Below are 24,348 nucleotides of genomic sequence, written 5' to 3' on the forward strand. Positions count from 1 at the left end.
CGATGTTAAACGCGCACTGATTGGCTCGTTGGATTGACCTAATTACCAGTGGTCCAATTAGAATTTAATTGTTTTCTCACGTAATGAATCTGGATACCCGATTTTAATTGATTGTAAAGACTTTGGTCGTATTTGTATTGCTAAAAGCACAGAAGTCGATACATTCGTGGATAATTAATTGCGACCGGCCAATCAACGGCCACGTATTGCACTCCCGGGAATAGAATCCCATAGCTCCACATTCAAAATGGCAGCGTCCATGAAATTATGAAAATGTTAATTTTTCCCCCGAATAAAATCCATCCTTTTCGTCGTCGTGAACACAATGTCCTTATTCGTCCGATTTTCTATGTGACGTCCAGGTTGTTCGAGTAAAAAATGACGTCCAGAATATGCATTCTAGTCTTGAGCGGCTTTCCAGCCAGCGGTAAAACGACTCTCGCAAAAGCCCTCCAAGAATTTTACAAAAATTCCATCCAAGCCTCAAATTTTAATTGCTACCATGTTTGTTATGATGAAATCCTATCGTCTAATGTTGAACAGAAATTGTTGGAACTACGCGGAAAAGCTGATCATTCTGGGGTAGGCCTATCTTAATGTTTGTTTTAGGCCAGACGCTGTTGTTGATTGATTGCCATATGATGATTGATTAATCAATATTTTTCGGAAATTTCATTTTGTAGAAACCGTCCCAGTGGAAAGAATACCGACGCAAGATTCTGAGATGTGTCGAACACCTTATTACTATGCAGCAACCGCAAGATGATATTTTCAGCTATGATTTCATCGATATCGACTACGAAGTTATGGAGAAATTTCGAGTATGCACCGGTCTGCAGTTCGCGGTTACCGACCCAGATTCGTTGATGGACGTCGACGAAGAGAAAAATGACGGAATTCTCATCATTATCGATGATAATATGTACTACCGTAGCATGAGATACGAATATTATCAAATGGCTAAAAAATGTAAGATATGCTTAAGAATTCCAGAGTTAGTTACTTTTTGTGAAACTATTCCACAGTTGTGAGTTACCTTGAAGTTAAGTTTTGACTCAGTGTCCTGTTGAAAAATTTGATTCAACTCATAAATCTATTTTAGACTTAATCCTTTTTGCGAAACTTGAGTTCAGGCGCCGTTTGCTTGAAAGCTGGTTAAAGATAACCAGATAACCGATGGATAAATAACATAGTAACAGTGAACTTTCAATTGTCACTATGTCAACCATCCACTTCTTAACAGTACTTAAACCCTACTTTCGAGCAACTGGCCCCTGAACTGTGGAACCGGGTCAGATTCATTAGTTTCAAATTCGAAGACGATCGATTTCTTATATTTCACCTGCACGGTATATTGCTTAAAAGATCTCTATAGCTTGAAGAGAACGTTGAATCATTTCAGATGAATGTGGCTTCGCAGAAATATGTGTTGCCTGTTCAACTGAAAGTAGCCTACAACGTAATCATACGCGAGGACACCACGTAGCTGATGATGTTATCATTTCAATGGCTAGTAGATTTGAACCCCCCGATCCAACTGGTAATGCGTGGGAAATCAACTCGCTTATTTGGAATACAGAGACCGGTGGAAACTGGTATGTTTAAATGCATTCCTCCGCCATTCTGAGTTTGAGATTTGAGGGTTGAATTATTAATTTGTAATCGGCTTATATTAACTCTTTACATGTGGAATTCTGTGGTCTGTGGTTCTGTATTTGTGGTTTGAAATTTGCTGATTATTGTTATTTCGATTTCAGGATGGACGTCACACGTTTGATCGATCGAGCTATGAATAACCCAGTCATCCATTCTCCTCAAGAAGATGAAGATAAGAAACAGGCAGATCGTATAGTCTGCTCGACGAATCTACTGCATCAGAGCGACCAAATTCTACGCAAATTAGTGGCTAACAGAATGACTGAAGCAAAAGGTAACTACTGTACTAGTATTTTGATCGAATTGTAAAATGAAGGCTTCAAAGAATTGCTCATCATAATAATATTTCATTGAGCAATTCTTGATGTTTATAGGCCTATATATTATATCAACTATATGGAACATTTCAAAAGTTGATTATACAGGAGGAATATTGATAGTTGTTAGAACAATGATTGCTTAGGCTCCTCTCCCTCTCAAATTGAAATTTATTGATTTGCAGGTTGTGGTAGATTCAAAAAGAATGATCTGAAAAGTTTCGCCGCGTGCCTGAACAAAGTGCGCACGCGTTTGTTGGCTGATTTGAAGAAAGGCAAACTGTTACTGCCGCAACAATGTAACCACGATGTTCAGAATGCAAGTAAAAACAAGACGAGTCCTCTATATGTGTATCTCACAGATGTGTTCTATCATTGGCACAGCAGATAAAGCTCGATACTGCGATGCTCTGTCCTGTTCACTCTGCCAGAAATACTAAAACCACCGTTTACAAATCATCGAATGATCGTAGAGTTGTGCAGTTAATTTTATCAGATCAGATGGAGTTCACATTTTTCACTAGAGACTAATAATTTGACTATTAGTAAGATTTAAAAGCTACAGCAATTCGTTGAAACCAACCACTAGTAACTACAATCAAATGTTTTAGAAATAGATTCCAAAAATTGTTTCAAAAGTGACTGTACAACTATCAAAGTGAACTGGAACATAGATGTGTTAAAAGTATTCTAAATATGAAGTCTTCCAAATTAGTGTTTCTGGTGTATTGAATAGGTTCTGAGCAATTACTCGTCATTAGCTACTTAAACCTTCGGAAAAAACTTCACATAGTCGCATAGTTCGATATACTGTGCTATTCTCATGACATACATTCATTCTGCAATGACGTATTGCTTCTAGTGTTTTATTCTACAAGCATAATAATATGAACTTTAAATCTATATGATCATATTGTTCTCTCTATTCTAGTCATAATTCTTTTATCTACCGTACATATTTCTCTTTGTATATATTGACGTAACTATCGTATCGATGTATTATTATTATCATTGCCATTGTATTGTTGTAAAATGTAGGCTTCATCTACTCTTTGACATAGTTACATTTCTCCTTCTTCGAGGGCTAAAATGCCATCTATTCCATCGGTATGGCATTGAAACTTCTCGACAAGTTTTCTTCGTTACGATTGCAAAATTATCCACTACGCGTAAAAATTGATGTTTTGTAAATAATGCACGTAGGAGTTAGGTATGTGTATGTATATATATATGCTGTAGATGTTTCTTACAGTGCACGGAATGCAAGCTGTCCATTTAAGTCTGTGTGGGTTACCTGAAACATTATTCCCTCTGAGAGTTAGATCTCTGGTATCTACTCGAAATTCAAAAATACTCACGAAGCCGATCAATTCTTACGTCAATAATTCCATTTTGTCCAATACTACTGCTATGTATGGTTAAGTTAACTTTGCACAATTTGGGAATGTCGGTAGGAGATTCTTAGAGTTTGGAAAAGGTTTTACCATTGTTGACATAAGAAATCTTCAAATGCTTTTGTCCATCTTTATTAAGCATAGATCAAAGAGTTTGATATGGGTGAGTTAGGCAGTTTTCGTGTATTTGGTTATTTGCGATTAACTGAATGATTCATTAAAAAATTCTTACACAGGTATTTATATTTTTGGTAAATGTACGGGGGGTTGCCGTACGCGAGAAGACTTCGTTTCATGCCCGCCCACACAGAGCGAATTTACTGTCCATTTCAACGAAATATTTCCCATCCACATTTTACATAGATGCACCACTAGCCAATCCATGTATTTTTCTTATTCCATCCAGGGTGTCCAGCCTTGTACTTGTATCATATAGAAACCGTACCGTATTTCAGTTTCAATTCTGTCCATAAACGATACTGTCCATAATTAACATGATTGTTGTGTTTCATATTTTTTGTTAAGAATGTAGAAGATTTATTTACTTTTAGTTTGTGTCTGTGTATTACCGTAGATTTATCGGTCTACGTGAGTTATACTCGGTAGTATATATTCGGCATCGGTTTCGTTATTGTTTTTTTGTCGACGATCGTTTTTTGAAAGGAATTCATTCTTAACACGAACCGCGAATGCAAGACCTCGAGGCAGAATTTTTTTTCCGCTGCCCGATGAGTTTGTGCGTACCTGTCATAACCTGCGGTAAACTGGCAAATATATCTGGATAATTAATGTTCATAATGGGGCCAATTGTGAAAAATTGTAACGTAGATGGTATATGATGAATTCTTGTAACTGAGTGTATATTGTTATGTGGTGATTGCCAGTGATGCTGCAAATCTTGATAGTTTTTCATTCAAAACCATATATACCATAATGCATTGTATTACTTGTAGATGAATGTCTGGTCGATATCGTATATAATTAGATTTACAAATTCTACTACATCACCTGCCATCAGTATTTATTCTGTAGTAGTGCACCACTATTTTATGTTGATCAAAATTTCATTGTTTCACTGTTTTTAAGTAAAGAGATTACCGTAAAACATGTACCAGTTTGAACGGCGTCATTTGTAGGTAACACTTTCTCAAATTTCAATACTTCCCACGCTATGAATCAATCTGATAATTCAAAATTTTATAGTAAAAATTCGCCTTCGTACAAACCTTCAATTTTGTCATCCGCTTATGAAAATTGTTGTACAGTTGTTTGGTCATTGATGTCATTGTGTCTGATAAAGAACCTTGTAACAAAATTACTATATAAGTTATATGCAAATGGCGAATACATAAGTCTACGCCAGTTCATGTCAGCTGTCCAACAAAACAAGATGATGCTGTCCAGTAGATCAAAAAATCTGTCCCGGATATAGATTCCCTCAGAATGGGCTATAGCTTCGTCTGTCATGGCCCACAGCCTGACCACATTTCTGTGCAAAATGCTGAAAACTTGTGTACATTATATTTTTATTTCTGTCCATGGCAACAGTCCATCCGAAATTACTCTGCCATCCAGAATATAACCTCATTGAATTAATTTTGATTTAAGTGTTTTGTGGATTATCGAGACCTTATATAATGCATGAACATAATATTGAGTTTCATGCATTGAAAAGGAGGATAGACAAGCTACTTTGTAATTATTTTCAGAATTAAACATTGGAACATTCGTTACATAATGTTTGAAATTATGAACATTGATGAAATTCTCATTCAGTGATTAATTTGATATAAGAATCGTCCCATCTATCTGTGCAATACAGTAACTTGAACATAATTGAAAAAAAATAAACTTAAACCGTTTGTCCAAGAAACACTTAAGATATAAGATACATGGAACCACATAGAATTAAAGGTGACATTATTGGTTAATTTTCCAGTGGTTTCATGCTCGTCCATTTCACATAATCTAGTCCATTTTTGGAGAAAGTTTGACGTATCTGTCCATCATTCGTCCACATAGTTAATTCCAGCCACCATTTCATCTCGATGCGAAGAATGTATTTCGCGATGCAAAAGAAACCCGAGCATTACACATCAGCGACATTGAAAAACTCATCAAGTTTCCACCCAAATGAGTTAATTAGATTAATTAATGTCACTGTTGAACTACTGCTTGAAGCATGAATTTATTTTTTAGTAGCCGTCCCTCATACCGTATAATTAAAGAATTAGCCCATTATCGAATACTGTTTTTTTATGGACTCAGTACCACACGGGTTGGCGAGTTTCTCGATGGCTTTTGAATGCTAGCCAGCAGCGATGCTTTATATAATAATCAATAATCTGACATTTTTGTGAGAAGCGACGTTATAAAATAAAGATTTAATTTGTGTCCAAGAATCAAATGTTCAATCAAAATTTAAAACCTAATTCATTTCCAAGAATCAAATTTTAACCCAAACGGATGGAGATATTTGATAAATGATTTTTGTTGAATATTGAAAATTCCTGATTGCAATAGATGTAGCTGTAGGGTTGTAGAGCTATGGTTTATCAATGAATATTTGTTTTATAGCACACAATACTGATACTGAGTTATATTCATGTACCTAACTGCAAATATATATGATAACCTTTTGTAAATATTTATGTAAATCCCTCTTATGGAATTTAGAGCAACATGTCATTGAAAATTATTCCAGGAGTCATATAGTCACGGTCTGTTATAATGGCATCCTAGTCCAGTGGTCTCTCTGTCTTGATGCCAACATTGTTCTGATAACAAAATAGTCATCCCTCAAATCCAATGAAAATACAATTCCTTATAACATCAAATTCATTATAACACCATATTTTTCTTGGTCCCAATGATGGCGTTAAAACGGACTTTGATTGTAGTGACTCGTAGAAAGCTTGAAATACCATAATTGCATAATGTGCATCATAAGCAACTAAGGTGTGGCTTTATGAATGTTTGAGAATCACCTATCGATACTATGGAGCACATAGGCGCCCTATAGGCCTACATTTAGGCATAGACTACATATATTTATCTCTATAATCATTATTTTCTTCGAGCATGTATACTTAATATTACTCATATGTGTAAATTATTTGTAAATATTTTCAAGCCTCAGATATCAGTGTCTTTTTATCAAGTATAGATTATTATTATTATGTTACGAATAATGATTGAATGATTCTCTTTTGAAAAATCTCTTCATATTTTTGTTCACAAAATTTACTCATGAGATTATTAACTACTATGATAATTTGTGCTTGCCGTGCTATATATAAGGCTTTCCATCGAAATATGCAGGGATGGATCGAAATTCTTCAAATTTAAGATTCTACCAAGGCCATCACAGATGAGTTTATCCAAATTACACCTTTTACTTTGAAACTCATAACATTATAGCATGCATTTAATTAGTGTACAATAAAGGATATGGCTAAAACGAATACCAATTGTTGGAAATTTGGTTTATGCGTAAGATACGGATTTGAGATGACAGATTGGAGGCCACATGTGCCACGTGGATTTGTTTGTACACTGAGCAGCAGGTGCCCGTGTTCATACAAGTGCCCGTTTCATTGTTCACGATTTGGAAATAGTAAATAAGTGTGTATGAATATGTTTATTATTTCGTTCGAAAATCGTTTAACATTTTCTGGTGGGAGAATTCATATCTAAAAAGATTATAAAATTAATTTAGATTATCATGGATAGATGGCAGCACGGATGTATCATGTGACCATTGATGACGTCAAAGCAAAACATCAACAAAACATCGTGACGTGTAGGAGGAAGCTGCTCTAGGATATTACTCCGTAAAAGACGCAATTTAGGACTCTCAAATAATTCCAGATCATCGTACGATGACGGAAAGACAGCTTAGCTCCCAAGAGGAGCCATTAAATGGTAAGAACGATGTACGACTGATGTAGTGATCGCTAGAGAGAGCGATTGTTTACATTATTATTCTCGAAATTAGTATGGATGGTGATGGTTGGTGGTGGGATGAATCAAACTCAAATTAATTATTTTATTGACTTAATAGACAGATGCTAACTACCTAAAAATGAAGTACTTGTAATTTTCCTTAATAGTGCTGATAGTGATGAAGTGCCAGTCGAAATACAGGCGGTACATAACCATTAGGGACACCTCTAAACTGCAGTCGCTGCTATTAAATTAATTAATTAATAATATATGAAAATCATTGTTAATTTAGGTCTAACTCTTAATCCTAAAATTATGAAAGGTTAGAACTGTCAGTTAGTCAGCCATCCCTGATAATATCTGAATCATTAGCCAGAAGGTCTGAAAATAATATTGTTCTTGTTGTATGGTGACAAAGTTCGATGAAATCGAACAGGTTGTGATTGTGTAGAGGCCTATAGGCCTACATTGTACCGGTACACCAGCTGTAGGATAGGCATGGGTATTGTAATCATGCAGATTGACCTGGACAATCCTAAAGGGAAAAATTAAACCCATAGGGCTTATATCTTTTTCATGCAGGGGTCATTGCGAGGGCTGTTATGGCCAAGCAAGATTTAGGCCAATTGGTAATATGAAAATAATAATTCAGTGAAAATTTCAATTTCAGAATCATGGGTCGAACTTCACTTTCAGAACAATGGATTAGAACAATCTGAATCATTAAATTCTATTCATAACGGAAACATGGAGCATTTATTACGCGAAGCACAACTGGAATCATCGAGATCCTCGTCGAGGGTCACCAGTAACGCCTCGAGTAAACGAGGCAGTCCGAAGGGTACGCAAGGCCCTCCGAGTCCAAACCATACAGCATCGGACTGGATCTGGGATTGGTCGAGTCGGCCCGAGTTACAGCCTCCTGCGTAAGTCATCTTTTGCATCATACTAAAATCACAGATTTTCAGACTTTAGAAATATGTTCACCTTCAGTCAATTGTCAACTTGGATCGTCCTAAAAACCATTGCATTCTTCACCGAGAATGTTTCTGTTTCTGAAGTTTCAACGTACATTCATGAAAAATGTGTAGGCCTACAAGAGAAAATGTATTTTGTTAGACTAGATTAGGTATAAATGAATCATGAATATTCAGGGGTTCCATGCGGATGTCTAGTTATCCATTGAGGTTATAGGCCTATGTACCCTTATTAATGTCTATTTCAACCTGACTTGAGAGCATTCCGGGTGGCCTAGCTTGATCATTTTTGGTAGGACATACCTGATAAAGGTCTTAATAGGACCAGAAAGGACAGGCAGTGAACCTAAATCATCATTTTCTAATCCATTTGAAACTGTATTGAAGGATATCTAAAAAGTCTTCACTGAAAGGGGTTAAATGAAGAGAAGTGACTCCATGATTTGAAAGTTTAACAATATGTTTCCATGCCTACATACCAAACTTCAGTTGGTAGGCATGGAAAATTATTGTTAAACTTTCAAATCATGGAGTCACTTCTCTTCATTTAACCCCTTTCAGTGAAGACTTTTTGGATATTCTTCAATACAGTTTCAAATGGATTAAAAAACGATGATTTAGGTTGACTGCCTGTCCTTTCTGGTCCTAGACCTTTATCAGGTATGTACTCCCAAAAATTAGTGAGCTCGGCCACCCGGAATGCTCTCAAGTCAGGTTGAAATAGACATTAGAATCAATTAAGATATTTTCAATACTTGGATATTCGAATAGAAAATTCATACTTTGCAATGCATTAATATAATTCCATTTGTGGGAATTATCGCCATATATTCAGACATGATCAAACACTGTTTCATAAGAATGGTGAATTATTGCTGAAAAAATCGATATGTATAACAAGAGATTATTTATTATTGTTAGAATCAAGTGGCGTGCTTTCATCGGGGAAATGGGCCACATAGGCAGTGAAAAATGAAAGCCAGACATCTGTTGATTTATTTGAGACTTGGCAATAAAATAATTACGTACTAGACTTATTTATAAAGATGTACGTGTATTTGATCATGTAGGTGTTTTATTTCCGTTTCAACAAGAAAAATGGTCTAGATTTTTGTTTATCTAGAGCCAAAACTAATTTTTATCGTCTGGGTAAATAGAGACTAGTTCTCACCTACGCTACGATATAAATGTATATACTTAAGCATATGTTCTAAGCTACATTGTTTAATGATTGTTTGTTCATCTCATATCTAATAGAGGTACATATTTATATGAAATAGTTATCCAAGAAATGATGGAGAGTGGATGTGCATTTATTTTGCGCGCAGTATTTTCTTTTTAAATAACATCACGATCCGTGCACCGAGGGGGGAGAAATTTTCCAATAAATACATTCTTCTGATATAAAGTGCTCGCTAAGATCATCATTAGATCAAAACATATCAAAAGTTTGATGGATCTTTGAGAAATGTTGTTTATTGGCAACGTTACAACTCCGTGAAAAAGATGTTGTTATACTTAAGTCTACCATGACTTTGCGACTTTCAGTGTTGAAATATTTTTCTAGCCTAGCCAACTCGGATATTGTCTAGTTGGACACATTTTCACATCTGACTTGAGCAGAATCTCTGCGATTAGTGGCTTTATTTATCCCTTGTAACATATTCCATGACATCTCTTACAAATCTTTTTCGGTTTTAGAATCGTGCGCGCTATGCCTCAAACCTTCTCGTAGATTGAAACCATTGTATACTGCTGCTTTAGGAAAATATATTCGCGCCGTATTCTATCCAAATGTCTTATATTTTATTTCAGTGATTGGGGCAGTAAATTCAAACATCCCGGACAGCAATTAAAGCCACGTCGACACAAATTGAGCGTTCGCAATACGAGCGTTATGCGCAGTAGTTTGTTCAATTTGGAGAACTTACCGACACTTTTACTCACTCATGCTTGTACATTCTTCCTCGGCGCGGCCACGTAAGTTCTTTTTTATTTGTCACTTTTTAATAGAGTTCTTCTCGAAGATTAGTCAGTAATGATGCTTGAATCATGTAGTAACCAGTTACTGTGGGTATAATTTTACAGCGGTGAATCTAGAGTCTGATTCAGGGAGGTGCGCACCCCCAAAATAGGGCACATCATATAGTTAAAAGTGCACCCTGAAAAAAAAACTCATGTTTGGAAATACTGAGAACAAGCTTATGACTTTTTTAGACAGCATCTGCTTAATATTTTTCATTTTCCCTCAAAATTTTTAGGGCATGTTGAGATTTTTAGGGGGGTTCCTGCACTCTCTCCTTGGATCAGCCCCTGTTTTTCAAATTTCTTTGAACAAACAAATATGTGCATAGTGCCAGTGCGCCGTACCACCCCACTCTGGTTTGCCCTTTTCTTTTGCAATCTGTAATGGATAACCACTTGATGCGTAAATATGATATGATATACTGTTGTTTTTTAGAATGCTGATTTATTTGAAGAGGTATTGTAACTGGGCGGCTGCCACGGCTATCAGTCTGGATTAGATAAGATCGGATCAGTGTATAGACACACATTGCGCAGACCTGGAAGACCAAATAATGTCATCACTTTGAATTTGAGATGTTTTGACACGATGATGATTGTCAGCTTTACTACGTCTGTTCGACATACAGTAGTGTATTCAACATCTTTCATATTCAAATCGCGGTGTTTGTCATCTTCATTGTTATCTTTTTAGTTATTTCTCAGGTTGGATATTTCGGCAAGGAATATTGTGTAAGCACTGTCAGTGGGTTTTCTTATTATCGAGATGTTTATTTTCATATATTATATTAGTGTTCCCGCTGCTTTGCAAGGTCGATTTTTAAAGTTGGGTGTCATCCGCGAAAATGTCTACGGCCCAGTTTTAAACTTGGCCCCGGTGTTGGTTTCTCATTGTTACCTACTGTAATTAGCTCACTTCTGTATCTACCTAAGCCTGTTTCGCGCGACTTCGAATGATTATGAAATGAGAGGTTGTTATTGGTAAGAACTATTGTATTTTGATTCGTGTTGAAATTTGGCATAGGGGATTCTTTTTAATTTCTGCAGAGAGGTAATAAGAAATAGAAACCGTGTTTTCGATCTGGAAAATTTGAATAAATTCTCTGGATTTGAATTAGAAAACCCCATCTTTAAGACTCGGTTCTCGACGCAGCACTGTTGTGTTCGGTAAGCGGCGCATTTTATGAATGAAATATTTTCCACAAATGAATACAAGTAGCGTTTAGAAATATTGAAATGTATATTAACGTTATTGCATTGCATCATCATAATCATCATCATCGTTGAAGCGTATAAATTATAATAAGCTTGCTGCTGACTTTCATCTCCACATTCTCTCCATTCTCCCTTTCAGAAATCAGCACGTTCATTGTTATCTGGTTTCTAGGCCTACGAAATCGATATCGGAATTAATTTCAGTAATGTCTCTAATCATAATTTCTCCACGTTGCGAATTCTTATCTGGCCCCATATTGTCGTTGTGGCCTTGTGTGGACGAAGTTGCTAAGTCAATTATAGCAGTCTGATTATATCATACTAACATGACTGATTCAATCAATGCTTTCATATGGTACTGTTTACATCAGTAAATAATAAGCAATTCCTGTTTGTTCGAAATCAGCTGCCAATTATCAGTTATACGCCTATAATATAGCCTAGAACAGCATCGAGAAAATGACTTCCGAGATTTATAAAAACTTCAGTTATGCGATATGCTCAATTTTGATAAACTCGGCAAATACCGGCTTCCTTATCATTGTCGACCATAGCTCAATTAGTGTCCACGTGACTAGAGAACGCAAGCATTAATCATGAAGCCACATCTACGCATTGATTTTCTTTTATTAGATGAATATCAGATATTTTTCTGCTGGCATTTTACTGATCGGTGATTAAGACATTTGATTTAAGGTGTACTTAAAGCAGGATTTTGTCTACCTGCGATGATCACAGTGGAAATGCTATAATCGCAAATTGAATAAATTCGTAGAAATTCGACTAGAACTTTTAAACTAAATTAGATTATGAATTAAATCCACCTCAAAATGGCATTTTGTTCGCATTTTTGTTATTTAACAAGAGCATAATTCATGTCTAATGTATCCTGACATTAGATAATTGGAATTTCTGTTGAATTTTTTTCATGTAATTTGATTTTCTGATACACTGGTGGTTCCTCGGGCATGCTATGGCATTAGATACCACGATCTTAGACTATCGGGTTTTAAATGAGGAAGGATTTGTTATTAGAAGGGGAAGTTTGAAAGAGGATGACCGTTGCGCAGTCCAGGAATGTATCGAATACGTATGTTAATCGCAAATGATGTTTTATACGTGTATTAATAAATGATATCAATTATCAGTTGTTAGTTGTAAATTGATTTAGAAATTGTGTTTTAAATGTTGCGTTTTGCTGAAAGAAATATTATTGACTGTAATATATTGTAGGTTGGTTCCTGAATTTAATCATGTGTTGATTGCCCGTCTGTGGTTACGGTATATGATTTACGAATGACTTATCAAGTGGGAATTTTATCTTCATTAAAAACTAGCCGTGATATATTTCCATCAACGATATCAATCTCAATTCGAGAATGAATGATAATCGATTATCTCTCTAAATCTACGGAATTATTTTACAATGTGTGCATTTTTCAATCTCAATTATGTGCTGAATAAAAGTACTGTTTAGATATTTACAGTAACCCTATATTGGACCCTGAGATATTTGGGCTAATTTCATGTTGATACAAATTTTGGAGGAGACCTATTTCATTACTATTCGAGGGAATCATCTGAATACTATAAGTGTATGTGTATATACATGTATTTATATATCATAGTGCCTTGTAAATAGGGCAGCTTGTTAAATTATCAAAGAAAAAATGTTGCTTGGTTCTAACTATCGGGTAATGTGCGATTACAACTCGAAGTAGATTTCATTTGTATTTTTCGATTGTTCTAATTCTATTTATCTGACGAGGTTTGGGTTCTAACGTTGATGATGTGCATTGAAAGTTTAACTGTGAAAATGTATATTGTGATTTAACATATATAGATTATGTATTAGCAAGAATGATGTTGTACTGCAGTGATTTTACAGTCGTGTCGCAAGCTGCTACAGCAATGATTTTATCTTTAGTTTCTGTGATATATCGAACCGTGTGTCATTTTTAGTTAAAGCCTAAGGTTAAATCGTGGGTCGTGGCAGGTTTATACCTGTCATCATATCCTGAAAGAAACGATTGAAAGCATTATACCGGTCCTGTTTGCAAAGCGATTTCATGAAATTATTAATTCAAAATGACAAGTTTTCCTTTTCAAGTGATTCTATTCAATGTTTGAAGCACGAGGCTTCAAGGTGACTCTTCAATAAGTATATGACGACTGTCATGTGCCTGCAATGACCCGAGTCCATTGACAGCAGAAGTCATTAGGCCTAATGGTCAGCAGGTCTTTAAACCTTATCTATATACATTTCTTAGTTTTCTTTATCATGGTGTATGTATTAAATGCTAGAGGTATTCAGTTCATGAAAAACCTCTCTTGAAACCCTCAGTCATTTGGATTAAAAGCAATTCCCGAATAGGGTCAATGGAAATGAGGATTGAAGAGCACTCTACCTGTTTTATATCACAGGTTGACAGTTACGCACTATTATGGAATAGTTATAGCGTATACCAACGAGCAATCATCTCAACGAGTAATCATCTCAATCATCTCAACGTTGAGGTGATTGCTCGTAGCTACACTAATTGAAATGAACGCACCAACAGAAAACTATCACAATCGGTAGATTCAATTAGAATCTACCCAGATACATGTATCACGCTTTATAAGTCATTTTGTAGAGTGAAATGATATTTTTTCATGTTGAACAGCTGGTATTACACGAGTATTAAAATGAACAATGCTGCTCTGCTTTAGTCTAATTCGTCGTCACTTTGAGATTAGAAATTTCGTACCAACAAACGTCTTAATCTGGCCTCAATCCAAAATTGGGTGGGTTCGGATTTTTTGTTCAATTTCAAGTACACTTCAATACTAAACCAGCACGCACAATGAAAGCTTTTGTTTTTCTATATCGTCGATGGCTATTATTTTCACCAAGACTTATATAAATAATATTAGTCAGCTGATATCACTGTTTGCTATTTATTCTTCTTGCTCTTAGTGACTTTTGTAAGGACATAGCTACCAGTGCCACAACACAAAATATAAACTAACTCATGATTCCGGGAAATCTTTCAAATTCAATTTGTTGAACCATGATTCTAGGTATTCTGTAATCAGTGTCTACGCGTGATAACATAATTTTCTTAGACCGATTTCTGAGTAAAGTTAAATACGGATTAAAGATTTCAAGAACTGTGGCAACTTGCATTCTGAAAATACTAATAAAAGGCTTTTGAAACATAAAACATATATGATACACCTATTTTACTTCCCTGAAAATTGTATCATTTTGCTATTAATGATTATTTTGTACAGAGAATTGTATTTAAGCAAGATAATGTATGTATATTTGACATTGTATTGTATGTATTTTCTTCTTCAATTAAAATATATACGGTAATGCGTCAAATGTATATTCGAGTTGTTTGTGTTGGTTAATTTCTTGGTAAGTCTAGACAGTAGCTGCATGTACACCACACTGACAAACCACTGGTTGATTGACGACGACGATAGCCTCGTATCATGATATGTAGTTCACCTAGAAGTTTTATGATTCCATATCAGATGAACTAACCTGGTTGCTGACTAAATATAGATCACTAGGAACAACAAGTGCATCATCTATCCTATAACTAATTAGCCTAATTTCCTTAGTGAAGCCGACCATCAATTTACCCAATTGTTTCACAGATTTGTCTAAAAATCATGTACCTGGTATATTACTGGTAACCCACAGTGTCTCAAAATTGCTGATTGACTTTCCAAAATGGGGATCCGTTGCAAGTTGGAGGTGCGAAGTTCATCCGACCATTGCATCATTTATTGATAATCGACGAACATTTTTTTCCTTAATGGACCCAATGCCACAAATACCTAAGGTAAAACCATTTAGGGCACAGATTTTAAATCTTCAAATCCTATGTTCCATAAGAAATGTTACTGGCGTGAAGCCAAAATTCAGCCGGTTAAAAACCAACAGTCCATCTAAAAGAACAATACAACCTTAGATCATTCTGATACATTATATTCAATAGTTTTTATTTTCGTCTAATGTACATTTTGTTTGAATATGTACACGAATAATGACCGAAGTAGATTATACACATAGAGAAAGAGAGAGAGAGATAATAGATTCATTCTAATCATGTACTTTGTTCACAGGGCGTACAAGCTTGCAATATGATCTTAAAATGCTGCCAATAGCAAAACAACTATTAAACGGATATTCAACTCACTGCTGCAGCTCGTAAAATGTTGCATAAATAATAAGCAATGAAAACTATCAATGTCAAAATCGAATCTACCCTAAGATCATTTAACTACGTTCGGCAGGTGGCACATGCTTTCTTCACCGTCGATAAAAAGTATTCACTCAATATTTTTCATTTAAGAACTTTCGATGAGATCTTTGTTTATGAATCATTATACATCTCGTAGTGGTCGAACTAATTTCTAATTTCTCTGTCTAGTTTTGATTATCAGTAATCTCTACAATAAAGGCTAGACATACATACACATACAGTGTATTTACTTCTTATTTCTATACTATTTTCAAAACGAAAATTTTCAATAATTTATCCCGACGCAAACACGCACACATAAACGTTAACACTATCATGGTATATAACAATTTCATATATCATCTACTTTTTTGAATTCATTCTCTGAAAGAAAAGTTTATGGATAAAACAGAGATAAGGCAATATGTGTTTTATCGTTCTTTTATAGGAGTATCGAGGAAAATGGAAGATGCTTAACATAATGGAACGCATATCATCCAGCTCCCATCAACCCTATACTTCTGACCATCAATAAAGCATCTCTCGGTGCTTCTACTAGGCCCAACACATATATACAGACAACTCGACCCCCATAGATTCTCTGTGAATGGTCATCGACTGGTTGAACTGGAATGTAGTCACGTTTCGATCATCGATTGATTATGCATGGAATGGACTCAACTGACTTGAAATCTACGATATTACACTTCACATGATTAAACGAAAAACACATTCATAGTACGTAGATATTTGCTCAGTTGTTGGTCATGTATCAGGTAACTTAGTACGTCATGCTAGTATGCGTACTGTACATACATTGCAGCGAGGTTTTCGTATCTGTGACAAGAACTATCCTAATGACTCCTAATATAATAATAAATTATTACATCTTTTTAACTATATACACGAACATATTCAACGCCTAGGGCCTGTTTCGTAGACCAGTTTTAACTGAAACCAGGTTCAACATCGAGTAGATCCCACAAATATTATCAAAACTGGTCTATAAAACCGGCCTACGGTGCTGGTTTTTCAAACTGGGCATTCCTAGGTAAAAGGTTCATTATGGTTTGTCGTCGTTATTCGGGCACTTACTACCTAATTTCAGGATTAAATCCCAGTCTATGAATCTAAACCAGCCCCATGAACTATATTCGGTTTTTCCTAAATTGCACGGTTCATATCGCTAACGCACAGGGTTATTCATTTTCCTGATTTCAACATAATCTACAATACATTAACGAGTAATTAATTTCATACATTTTCTTATTTGCTTTGATCAGAATTCAGACATTACTGGACATCAGAATATATCAGACTGACACAATCATTTTCACTTCTAATAAGTTGATCAACCGAAACGGCTATGGGGCAGGGGGTAGAGATAATTTTTCTGTATACATACTGGTACTCGTCCTGGCCTGTACAAAATAGACATATTCCGAGTTCCCGTACACGCAAATGAATGTATTGTTATTGCTGGTGACTAGAAGATAATTCCGGTACATATCCATCACCGGTAATAAATAGCACATCATGATCATCAACACAGACATTTCTTTCTCGATTATAGCTATTGTTCGATAAAAATGCGAATGGGAAGAAGATAGCACGCAAATCACACATCGAATACTAACTGTTTTTAACTGTTTTTAGATAACCTTAAATCAAACCAATATTTCCTACTATCATTATTATTACTATTTTTCACCTAACAACCCTGTAAATGTATATATAGTATATGTTTATGATCTATAACTGGTTTCTATCGGAGGTCTGTTTGTTCGAGTTTATCCGCCGTCGATTGTCTCATTCGGCGGCGGCGCCGCGCGGACCATCTCTCGGATAATATTTAGCTAGCGTTTTCTCTGGTATACGTTTCAACATCTCTTTCGGGAAGATTCGTAGCAACTGCCAACCGATATCCAATGATTCGAATATCGTTCGGTTTTCGTAATGACCTGAATTGGAAAACGGTTAAAATGGTTTTTGAGCGAGCTACATTTCCAAACGATCATCATATCTCGAAATTTCAAAATCAAAATCGGGTATAATCTGTGGAAATGAAGTGATCAGAATAAAGAGAACTAGGTTCAATTATTGATTATTGGATCGATGAGGCCTTGCCTCACTTGTTGCTTAAACTCAATAAACCTTGGAGTAAATTTCAATTCTTCCATTAGGGCACAAGTAACAACATTAGCCCTTTCAGTGTGTCTACACCGCAGTGCGGTGTATAAATCAGTGATAGATTTTGCTAGTACACCGCACTGCGGTGTATTGATGTAATTAGTAATTATCTCTCTTGAAAAATGGCAGCACCTGTCAAACATAGTGAAATACTAGTAACTAACAATACACCGCGCCGCAGTGTAGACGCACTATAGTGGTATTCCCGTTATTCAACACACTAGGGTGGAATTTTTCAAAATTTTCAAATTATCTCCAGCACTATAGGGTATTAATTAGTCAGCAATGAAAGGGTTAATCAGGGCTTCTATGGAGTCGTGTAAACACTGCAAATATGTACCTTGTGATATAAAGTTTTTCTCGAATTTGGTTAAGAATTCTAGGTAGAGTAGATCATCCGGTGACAAAGCTTCTTCACCAACGACAGCCTTCATTGCTTGAACATCTTTACCAATAGCGTAACACGCATACTGAAACACACACAACAGTCAGGATTTATACTATATTTGATTCAATATGATTATTCATCGTTTCTTAACTCCCATCAGTCTAAGAAATATGGCTCAGTGACTTGGAGTCTTTTACAAATGATTTGATATTAACAGTTTGAATTTGTCATGAATCAACATTTCAACTGGATTCAATTACAGTACACGATTATCCGCCAACAAGGCTTATTTTCTAACTCTTATTGTTTGGCCCCATTAGTGATGATCATATGGAAGTTTTGATTGTACATACCACGGACATTGTATATACAAAGGTATGAAATATGATAACGATTTTAATCTTACCAATTGATTTGATACATCAGAATGATCTTCTCTGGTCATATCCTCTCCGATAGCAGACTTCATCAAACGTGACAGCGAAGGTAATACATTGATAGGTGGGTAGATCTATTAACGAAAATATTCATACTATCTTAATTAAAACCATAATTTCAATGTTATCAACAACTGTCAACATCTACAGCTTCAAACTGCAGGTGCCAATTAAGGTGCATCTGTTTACAAAGCATCTGACAAAGTATAACGAAACACAGTCCCTTCCTGAATCTAGCCTTAATTACCAAGGCGTAAAATCACTGATTTACTTCGGCAATAAAAATGTTTAACATACCTGTCTGTTATGAAGTTGTCGGTCAACGTAAATCTGTCCTTCGGTAATATAACCAGTTAAATCAGGAATGGGATGGGTAATATCTGTAATGGATGACGTACTTAGTGAGCTAAAACTATATAATCGTATCGATCTAAAAAGGCGTTAAATTCATTTTCAAAATTGTAGCAATTTTGAATTTTGAATAAATGATCTCACCATCGTTAGGCATAGTTAAGATTGGAATTTGAGTGATGGAACCGTTTCGTCCCTGTACTCGGCCAGCACGTTCATAGATAGTGGCTAAATCGGTGTACATATAACCGGGGAAACCTCGTCTACCTGGCACCTCCTCACGAGCAGCGGATACCTGAAATACAAATCAAATTACCAATCACTAAAACTAATTCAACTGAAATGTGAGCAACTAACCCCTTCATTACTAAAGGCAATGTAACACTTCTCACCAGATCAATAATCAATTCAACTCAATTCAGTATTTGAGGCACTGAAGCGCCATCTATGTTGAAAATGGTACGACTACACACCAGCGGAGTAATGCCTCACCACACAAGCAATTGCAGTTAACAAATACATTTTTGACGGAATAATCTGACAAGCAAGGTGAGAAAATGTCATAATCTGTGACAGAAATGTCCATCAACTGAGGTAACGAAGAGGTTAATGTTGCAATTTTAAGATAAAAGAGACCAATGAGAGGTATATACGACGCTTGCTTATCCACAGATGAAACCTATAATTGAACAAAACCTACAAGTACTAGTATAGTTACCGTATTATCATTTAGCATTGGCCATTTTCAATATAGAACGCTCGGTATGATAACTTACTTCTCGCAAAGCTTCGGCATATGAGCTCATGTCGGTAAGAATAACCAGTACGTGTTTCTCACATTGATACGCCAGAAATTCGGCGGTCGTTAAAGCCAAACGCGGCGTAATAATACGTTCGATACTGTAACCAATAGCAAAACAACATCAGAATTTAATCATTTAACACTGGCACAGTGTTTCTTATTAGTCGCTACTATGAGTTATCTCGTAGATGATGGGAATAGAGCTATAGGATAGTAAGCCATTGTTCAAAATCGAACAATAAGCATTGAGAACCAAGCAGTGGCTGTTCACTTTACCAGTCATTCATGAACTGTGTCATTCCTATTGACAGAGTGCAAATATCTTACAGTGAATAAACAAGGGTCAGCTAAAATTTAGTTAGTAGTGGCAATGACGGCAGGACCACAACTAACTACATGTACAAGATATCTCATAGTTGGCAGCATAAGTGTTTAAGTATTAGTATATTTGCAGAATTAATTCACAGTCAATTACATTGACAAAGTTAAACCGAAGTTTAAATATGGGCAATAATGTAAGACTGTTCTGAATTTGTTAAATCGGATGAACAAAGCGTCAACCTTAGCCAGGGCTTTACTAAGTATCAGAGAATCGTTAAGCAAAGACTTACGTGGGATCATTGGCCAAGTTAAGGAAAAGCGACACGTTTTCCATGGAACCGTTTTCTTCGAAATCTTGTTTGAAAAACCTAGCAATTTCCATGTTCACCTATGGATATAAAGATATATCTTGAATACCATAAATCTTACTGATCCAAATTAACATGAAATGTATAAGTCCAATTATGACGTTTTGGCGTTTATTTTGTAATTAAACATATTTCATAATTCTTATCTTATTCTTGATAATTATCTTTTTAGAGGATGACAATGTGCACTACGTCATCAATATATTGGGGCTTGACTGGTTGCCGGTCAATTATTACAGTTATTTTTTGAGGAGTCAATAAACTATCAAGTTAGTTTTCTAGTTACATATTGAAGGGCATTACTTACACCCATAGCAGCGAACACGATAGCAAAGTTATCGTCATGATCATCCATAACACTTTTGGTCGGTAACTTCACGAGACCACCTTGACGACAAATCTGTGCAGCAATCTGTAACAAAAACATCAATGCGAATTCTTAATCATTTTCATTCAACGTACGTATCAACAGAATGATTTAATGGTACCAACGTACTTCATTGTGCGGTAGACCTGCAGCTGAGAATATAGGAATTTTCTGACCACGAGCGATACTATTCATAGTATCGATGGCAGATATACCGGTCTGTATCATCTCTTCGGGGTAGATACGCGACCACGGGTTGATCGGTTGACCTGTTGAAACAAAGAAGGTAAAAAATATGCAATATCCATCAGTAACCACGAACTAAATATGCCAAAATAGAAATATCTATATAACTCTGCGATGTGCAGAAGATGAAGTAATCTTGCGTGTGTTCAAGTAAAACTGTATAAACTAATAAACTCGTATGTCTTATTTTTGTGCAAAATGTCTTTTTCCACAATCAATATAGGCACAGTTTTTTTCTTCAAATAAACTCTGAAGATGGGTGGACTGAACGTAACGTAGAGAATGAAACAATAGTAGTTGTTAAGAGTTTTATATTGTGGGTTTTCGCTGAACGATATTCAAGACTTGAAATAGTCTCAACTATTTAGATCACTGTTTTATTAGAGGTATCGGTGTAAAGAGTTGCTGATATGCTTGTATTTTTACCTTGGATATCCAAGAAATCTTCAGCCAGAACTGATGGTCCTTTATCGATCGGTTTACCCGAACCATTAAATACTCGACCTGTAAGATATTGTGACGATGGTTAATGCCGTGATCTTAAAATCAAAATACGGCGAGAATGATATAGATTTACCTAACATATCCTCGGATACAGGAACTCGTAGAATATCACCGGTAAATTCACATGATGTGTACTTAGCATCGATACCAGAGGTTCCTTCAAAAACCTGTTCAAGACATTGATTAAATACAATTCCAGCACATAAGTCAAATATATAAGATGAAGTAAGCAAAGCCCACCTGAACAACGGCCTTAGATCCGCTGACTTCTAACACCTGTCCACTCCTTACACTACCATCGGCAAGCGTGATATCAACAATTTCCGCATATTTCGGAAACTAAAATGAAACACAAATTTCCATTAGATACCGGTGAATAATTCATATCAAACGAATAAATTGTAATGCTTGCTTAAAAAATCTATAGGAAATTGATTACTGACGGCAGTGATCGCATCGTGTATTGTTCATCAAGACAAAAAACGAATCAATATTGACAGATCAATACGGAACATTTGCTTACCTTCACATCATCCAAGATGACAAGTGGTCCATTTACACCAGACACAGTCTTATACGCTGAAAGAAGATGTAACGATCAATATCAATTACCGTAGGCTAAAAGCAAAACGATCATCTGAAGGTAAAAAATAAAGGATAACTTTCAAATCGATCAAATTTTTTCTGTTATCACATCACTGAAGATTTGCAATTTCTATTGAACCTTAAGGGGGTGACTATGATTTTCTCTAGGGGCTTATTGACAGCAGGTAAAACAACAGCCATTTGATTGATAACTTTTTTTTTGTTTTTATTGAACGCGCCGAGTAAGATTAGGAGAGTAGGACTTTGCATAAGGACTGTATGTTATTCTAGGCAAAGGACAAATATCAATCACAAAATCTTTATGAATCTATTTCAATCCCTTTCTCATGTGACTAACAGCTGTGCTACATCAGTGTAAACCGTTCGAACAAATAGAAACTGTTGATATCAAATTTTAATCTATACTTATTTATCTTTTCTGCAGAATATTCAATTTCATAATTGTTACAGAATAGGTGAAACCTTCAAAAATCGCAACTCAGTTCCGAAAAGATTTTTGATAAACTAAAACTGGTATGGTAGGGGTCTATATTAAATAAAATCAATAATTATCAGGTAATTATTGGTACATTAATACATGCCATTTGAATTTACTTTTCAATTTTGTGAAAGTTAAAATCATTAGGTATTAGAGGCATCGGCAAGGACACCCAAACTGTAAAAATAGTATACATGTCACCTAGTCAGTAACCTGTCTGTGGTTTAGTTTCACGATCGGATATTTTCACAAACCACAGTCAGGAATGGGAAGGTCATTTTTGTATGAAATCTTCGTCAGCCAATTTGACTGCCGAGTAATTTGCCTGGCATTTCATTGTCTCTTAAGATATCCGTCTAATTTTTGCTGTAATCGACGCACAACAGATTCGTAGTTTGTCTGATACCTATAACACCTCACCTGACGATCTTAATCAATGTGCAAATCGGCCGTAAAGTGAGAGTAAATTTCCGTCCAGTCAACAGCTGCCATTTTGAAAATTACTGGAGGTGCTGGCACCTGTGGACTGAGGCCAGGACAACAGCACAAACTCACGAAGCGAAACGACGAAATTGAAAAAATTAAGAAATCAACACTTATTCCCATTTTTCTTTTACCAAAATTTATTACTTCATTATTTATCTTGGAAAACACGAAGATTTGAAATGTAAGTTGGAAAACCATCAAAAATAAAAATTGTCGTTTCGTCTTGAAAGTTTTATAAAAATCCTTGTAGGTCCCCTTGTCTTATCATGCCACATGTGCAATACAGAGAAATAGCGGCTAATGGCGAAATTTGCTGAGAAATTAATTAATTTCTCAAAATAATGTTGATTAATCACTCGAAACATACATAAAATTGGATTATTTCGAAAGGTACCTGTGTTAGTTTGTGAATAAAGCCATTAATTATGGACTGAAGTGAATAGAAAGTATATTTTTGAAGTGTTACTTTTTTCAACCGAGTTTTGGCCCTTGTCATCCCTAACGTTGGTATAAGCCCATCCGATTATAAAAAGCTTACCACCAACGATTAGGTAACTAACTACATGTCACCTAGCTAGGCCGGGCGTACTCTTTTATGACCTCCGAAGTCTCCGTCCGAAATCTCCGGTTGGCTCCACACAAAATCCGAATCACACCACCTCGACAGAAAGGAGGTTTCGGAGACTCCAAAAAGTCACGTGACCAATAAAAGAGTACGATTGGAGGCAAACGGATTCTCCGATCTGATAAAAGAGTTCGCCCCTCGTATTAATTAATTGATCTTGAATTTAAGCAAAAACGCCGGGTTTTAGACGGGAATTTTCACCCATAAATCTAAATTCAATCGTCGATTAAAACAGTTGAATCGAAGCTGCACGGAATGAGTGAAACTTACTGAGTCGTGGTTGACTGATATAATCTCTGCTGACTGCCAAGTGATGAGATCTTCTTGCAGCAACATCGTTCAAATCCATCAAGTCTCCTTTCGTCGCCATTTTGCTCGGTCATGTGACGCGTTCGTGTCAGGTGGGTAA

At 35.8% G+C, this 24,348-nt stretch overlaps 3 protein-coding genes across 3 annotated transcripts; 2 read left to right on the forward strand and 1 right to left on the reverse strand.

Annotated features, from left to right (window-relative positions):
- Positions 1–274: 274 nt before the first annotated feature.
- Positions 275–6,822, forward strand: LOC141898494 (L-seryl-tRNA(Sec) kinase-like). Its single transcript, XM_074784423.1, has 5 exons — positions 275–582; positions 684–969; positions 1,403–1,595; positions 1,758–1,930; positions 2,159–6,822. Exons 1-5 carry the CDS (start codon positions 379–381, stop codon positions 2,362–2,364), a joined length of 1,062 nt encoding a protein of 353 aa, XP_074640524.1. The 5' UTR covers positions 275–378; the 3' UTR covers positions 2,365–6,822.
- Positions 6,823–7,153: 331 nt separating this feature from the next.
- Positions 7,154–14,843, forward strand: LOC141899377 (BCL2/adenovirus E1B 19 kDa protein-interacting protein 3-like). The gene is made up of 4 exons (XM_074785633.1): positions 7,154–7,291; positions 7,983–8,238; positions 10,105–10,269; positions 10,751–14,843. The coding sequence occupies exons 1-4, from the start codon at positions 7,249–7,251 to the stop codon at positions 10,812–10,814; spliced, it is 528 nt and encodes a 175-aa protein (XP_074641734.1). The 5' UTR covers positions 7,154–7,248; the 3' UTR covers positions 10,815–14,843.
- A 673-nt stretch (positions 14,844–15,516) lies between these two features.
- LOC141898713 (V-type proton ATPase subunit B) lies at positions 15,517–24,310 on the reverse strand. The gene is made up of 14 exons (XM_074784772.1): positions 24,210–24,310; positions 22,268–22,323; positions 21,985–22,083; positions 21,818–21,911; positions 21,667–21,744; positions 21,124–21,263; positions 20,935–21,039; positions 20,550–20,647; positions 19,913–20,036; positions 19,281–19,431; positions 19,083–19,165; positions 18,755–18,859; positions 18,301–18,430; positions 15,517–17,731 (listed from the first exon to the last, which is right to left on the reverse strand). The coding sequence occupies exons 1-14, from the start codon at positions 24,307–24,309 to the stop codon at positions 17,580–17,582; spliced, it is 1,515 nt and encodes a 504-aa protein (XP_074640873.1). The 5' UTR covers position 24,310; the 3' UTR covers positions 15,517–17,579.
- Positions 24,311–24,348: the final 38 nt, after the last annotated feature.

The sequence above is a fragment of the Tubulanus polymorphus genome, chromosome 2 (assembly GCF_964204645.1).
Source record: "Tubulanus polymorphus chromosome 2, tnTubPoly1.2, whole genome shotgun sequence".
Classification (NCBI taxonomy): domain Eukaryota; kingdom Metazoa; phylum Nemertea; class Palaeonemertea; order Tubulaniformes; family Tubulanidae; genus Tubulanus; species Tubulanus polymorphus.

Excerpts from the sequence above, each read along its gene's own strand:
- LOC141898494 (XM_074784423.1), top strand. The coding sequence starts at position 379 with ATGACGTCCAGAATATGCATTCTAGTCTTGAGCGGCTTTCCAGCCAGC. Across the intron at positions 583-683 it reads GAAAAGCTGATCATTCTGGG|AAACCGTCCCAGTGGAAAGA; the intron begins GTAGGCCTATCT and ends TTCATTTTGTAG. Across the intron at positions 970-1,402 it reads TTATCAAATGGCTAAAAAAT|ATGAATGTGGCTTCGCAGAA; the intron begins GTAAGATATGCT and ends GAATCATTTCAG.
- LOC141898713 (XM_074784772.1), bottom strand. The coding sequence starts at position 24,309 with ATGGCGACGAAAGGAGACTTGATGGATTTGAACGATGTTGCTGCAAGA. Across the intron at positions 22,084-22,267 it reads TCATCTTGGATGATGTGAAG|TTTCCGAAATATGCGGAAAT; the intron begins GTAAGCAAATGT and ends GTTTCATTTTAG. Across the intron at positions 19,432-19,912 it reads ATGCCGAAGCTTTGCGAGAA|GTATCCGCTGCTCGTGAGGA; the intron begins GTAAGTTATCAT and ends TTTGTATTTCAG.
- LOC141899377 (XM_074785633.1), top strand. The coding sequence starts at position 7,249 with ATGACGGAAAGACAGCTTAGCTCCCAAGAGGAGCCATTAAATG. Across the intron at positions 7,292-7,982 it reads CCAAGAGGAGCCATTAAATG|AATCATGGGTCGAACTTCAC; the intron begins GTAAGAACGATG and ends TTTCAATTTCAG. Across the intron at positions 10,270-10,750 it reads TTCTTCCTCGGCGCGGCCAC|AATGCTGATTTATTTGAAGA; the intron begins GTAAGTTCTTTT and ends GTTGTTTTTTAG.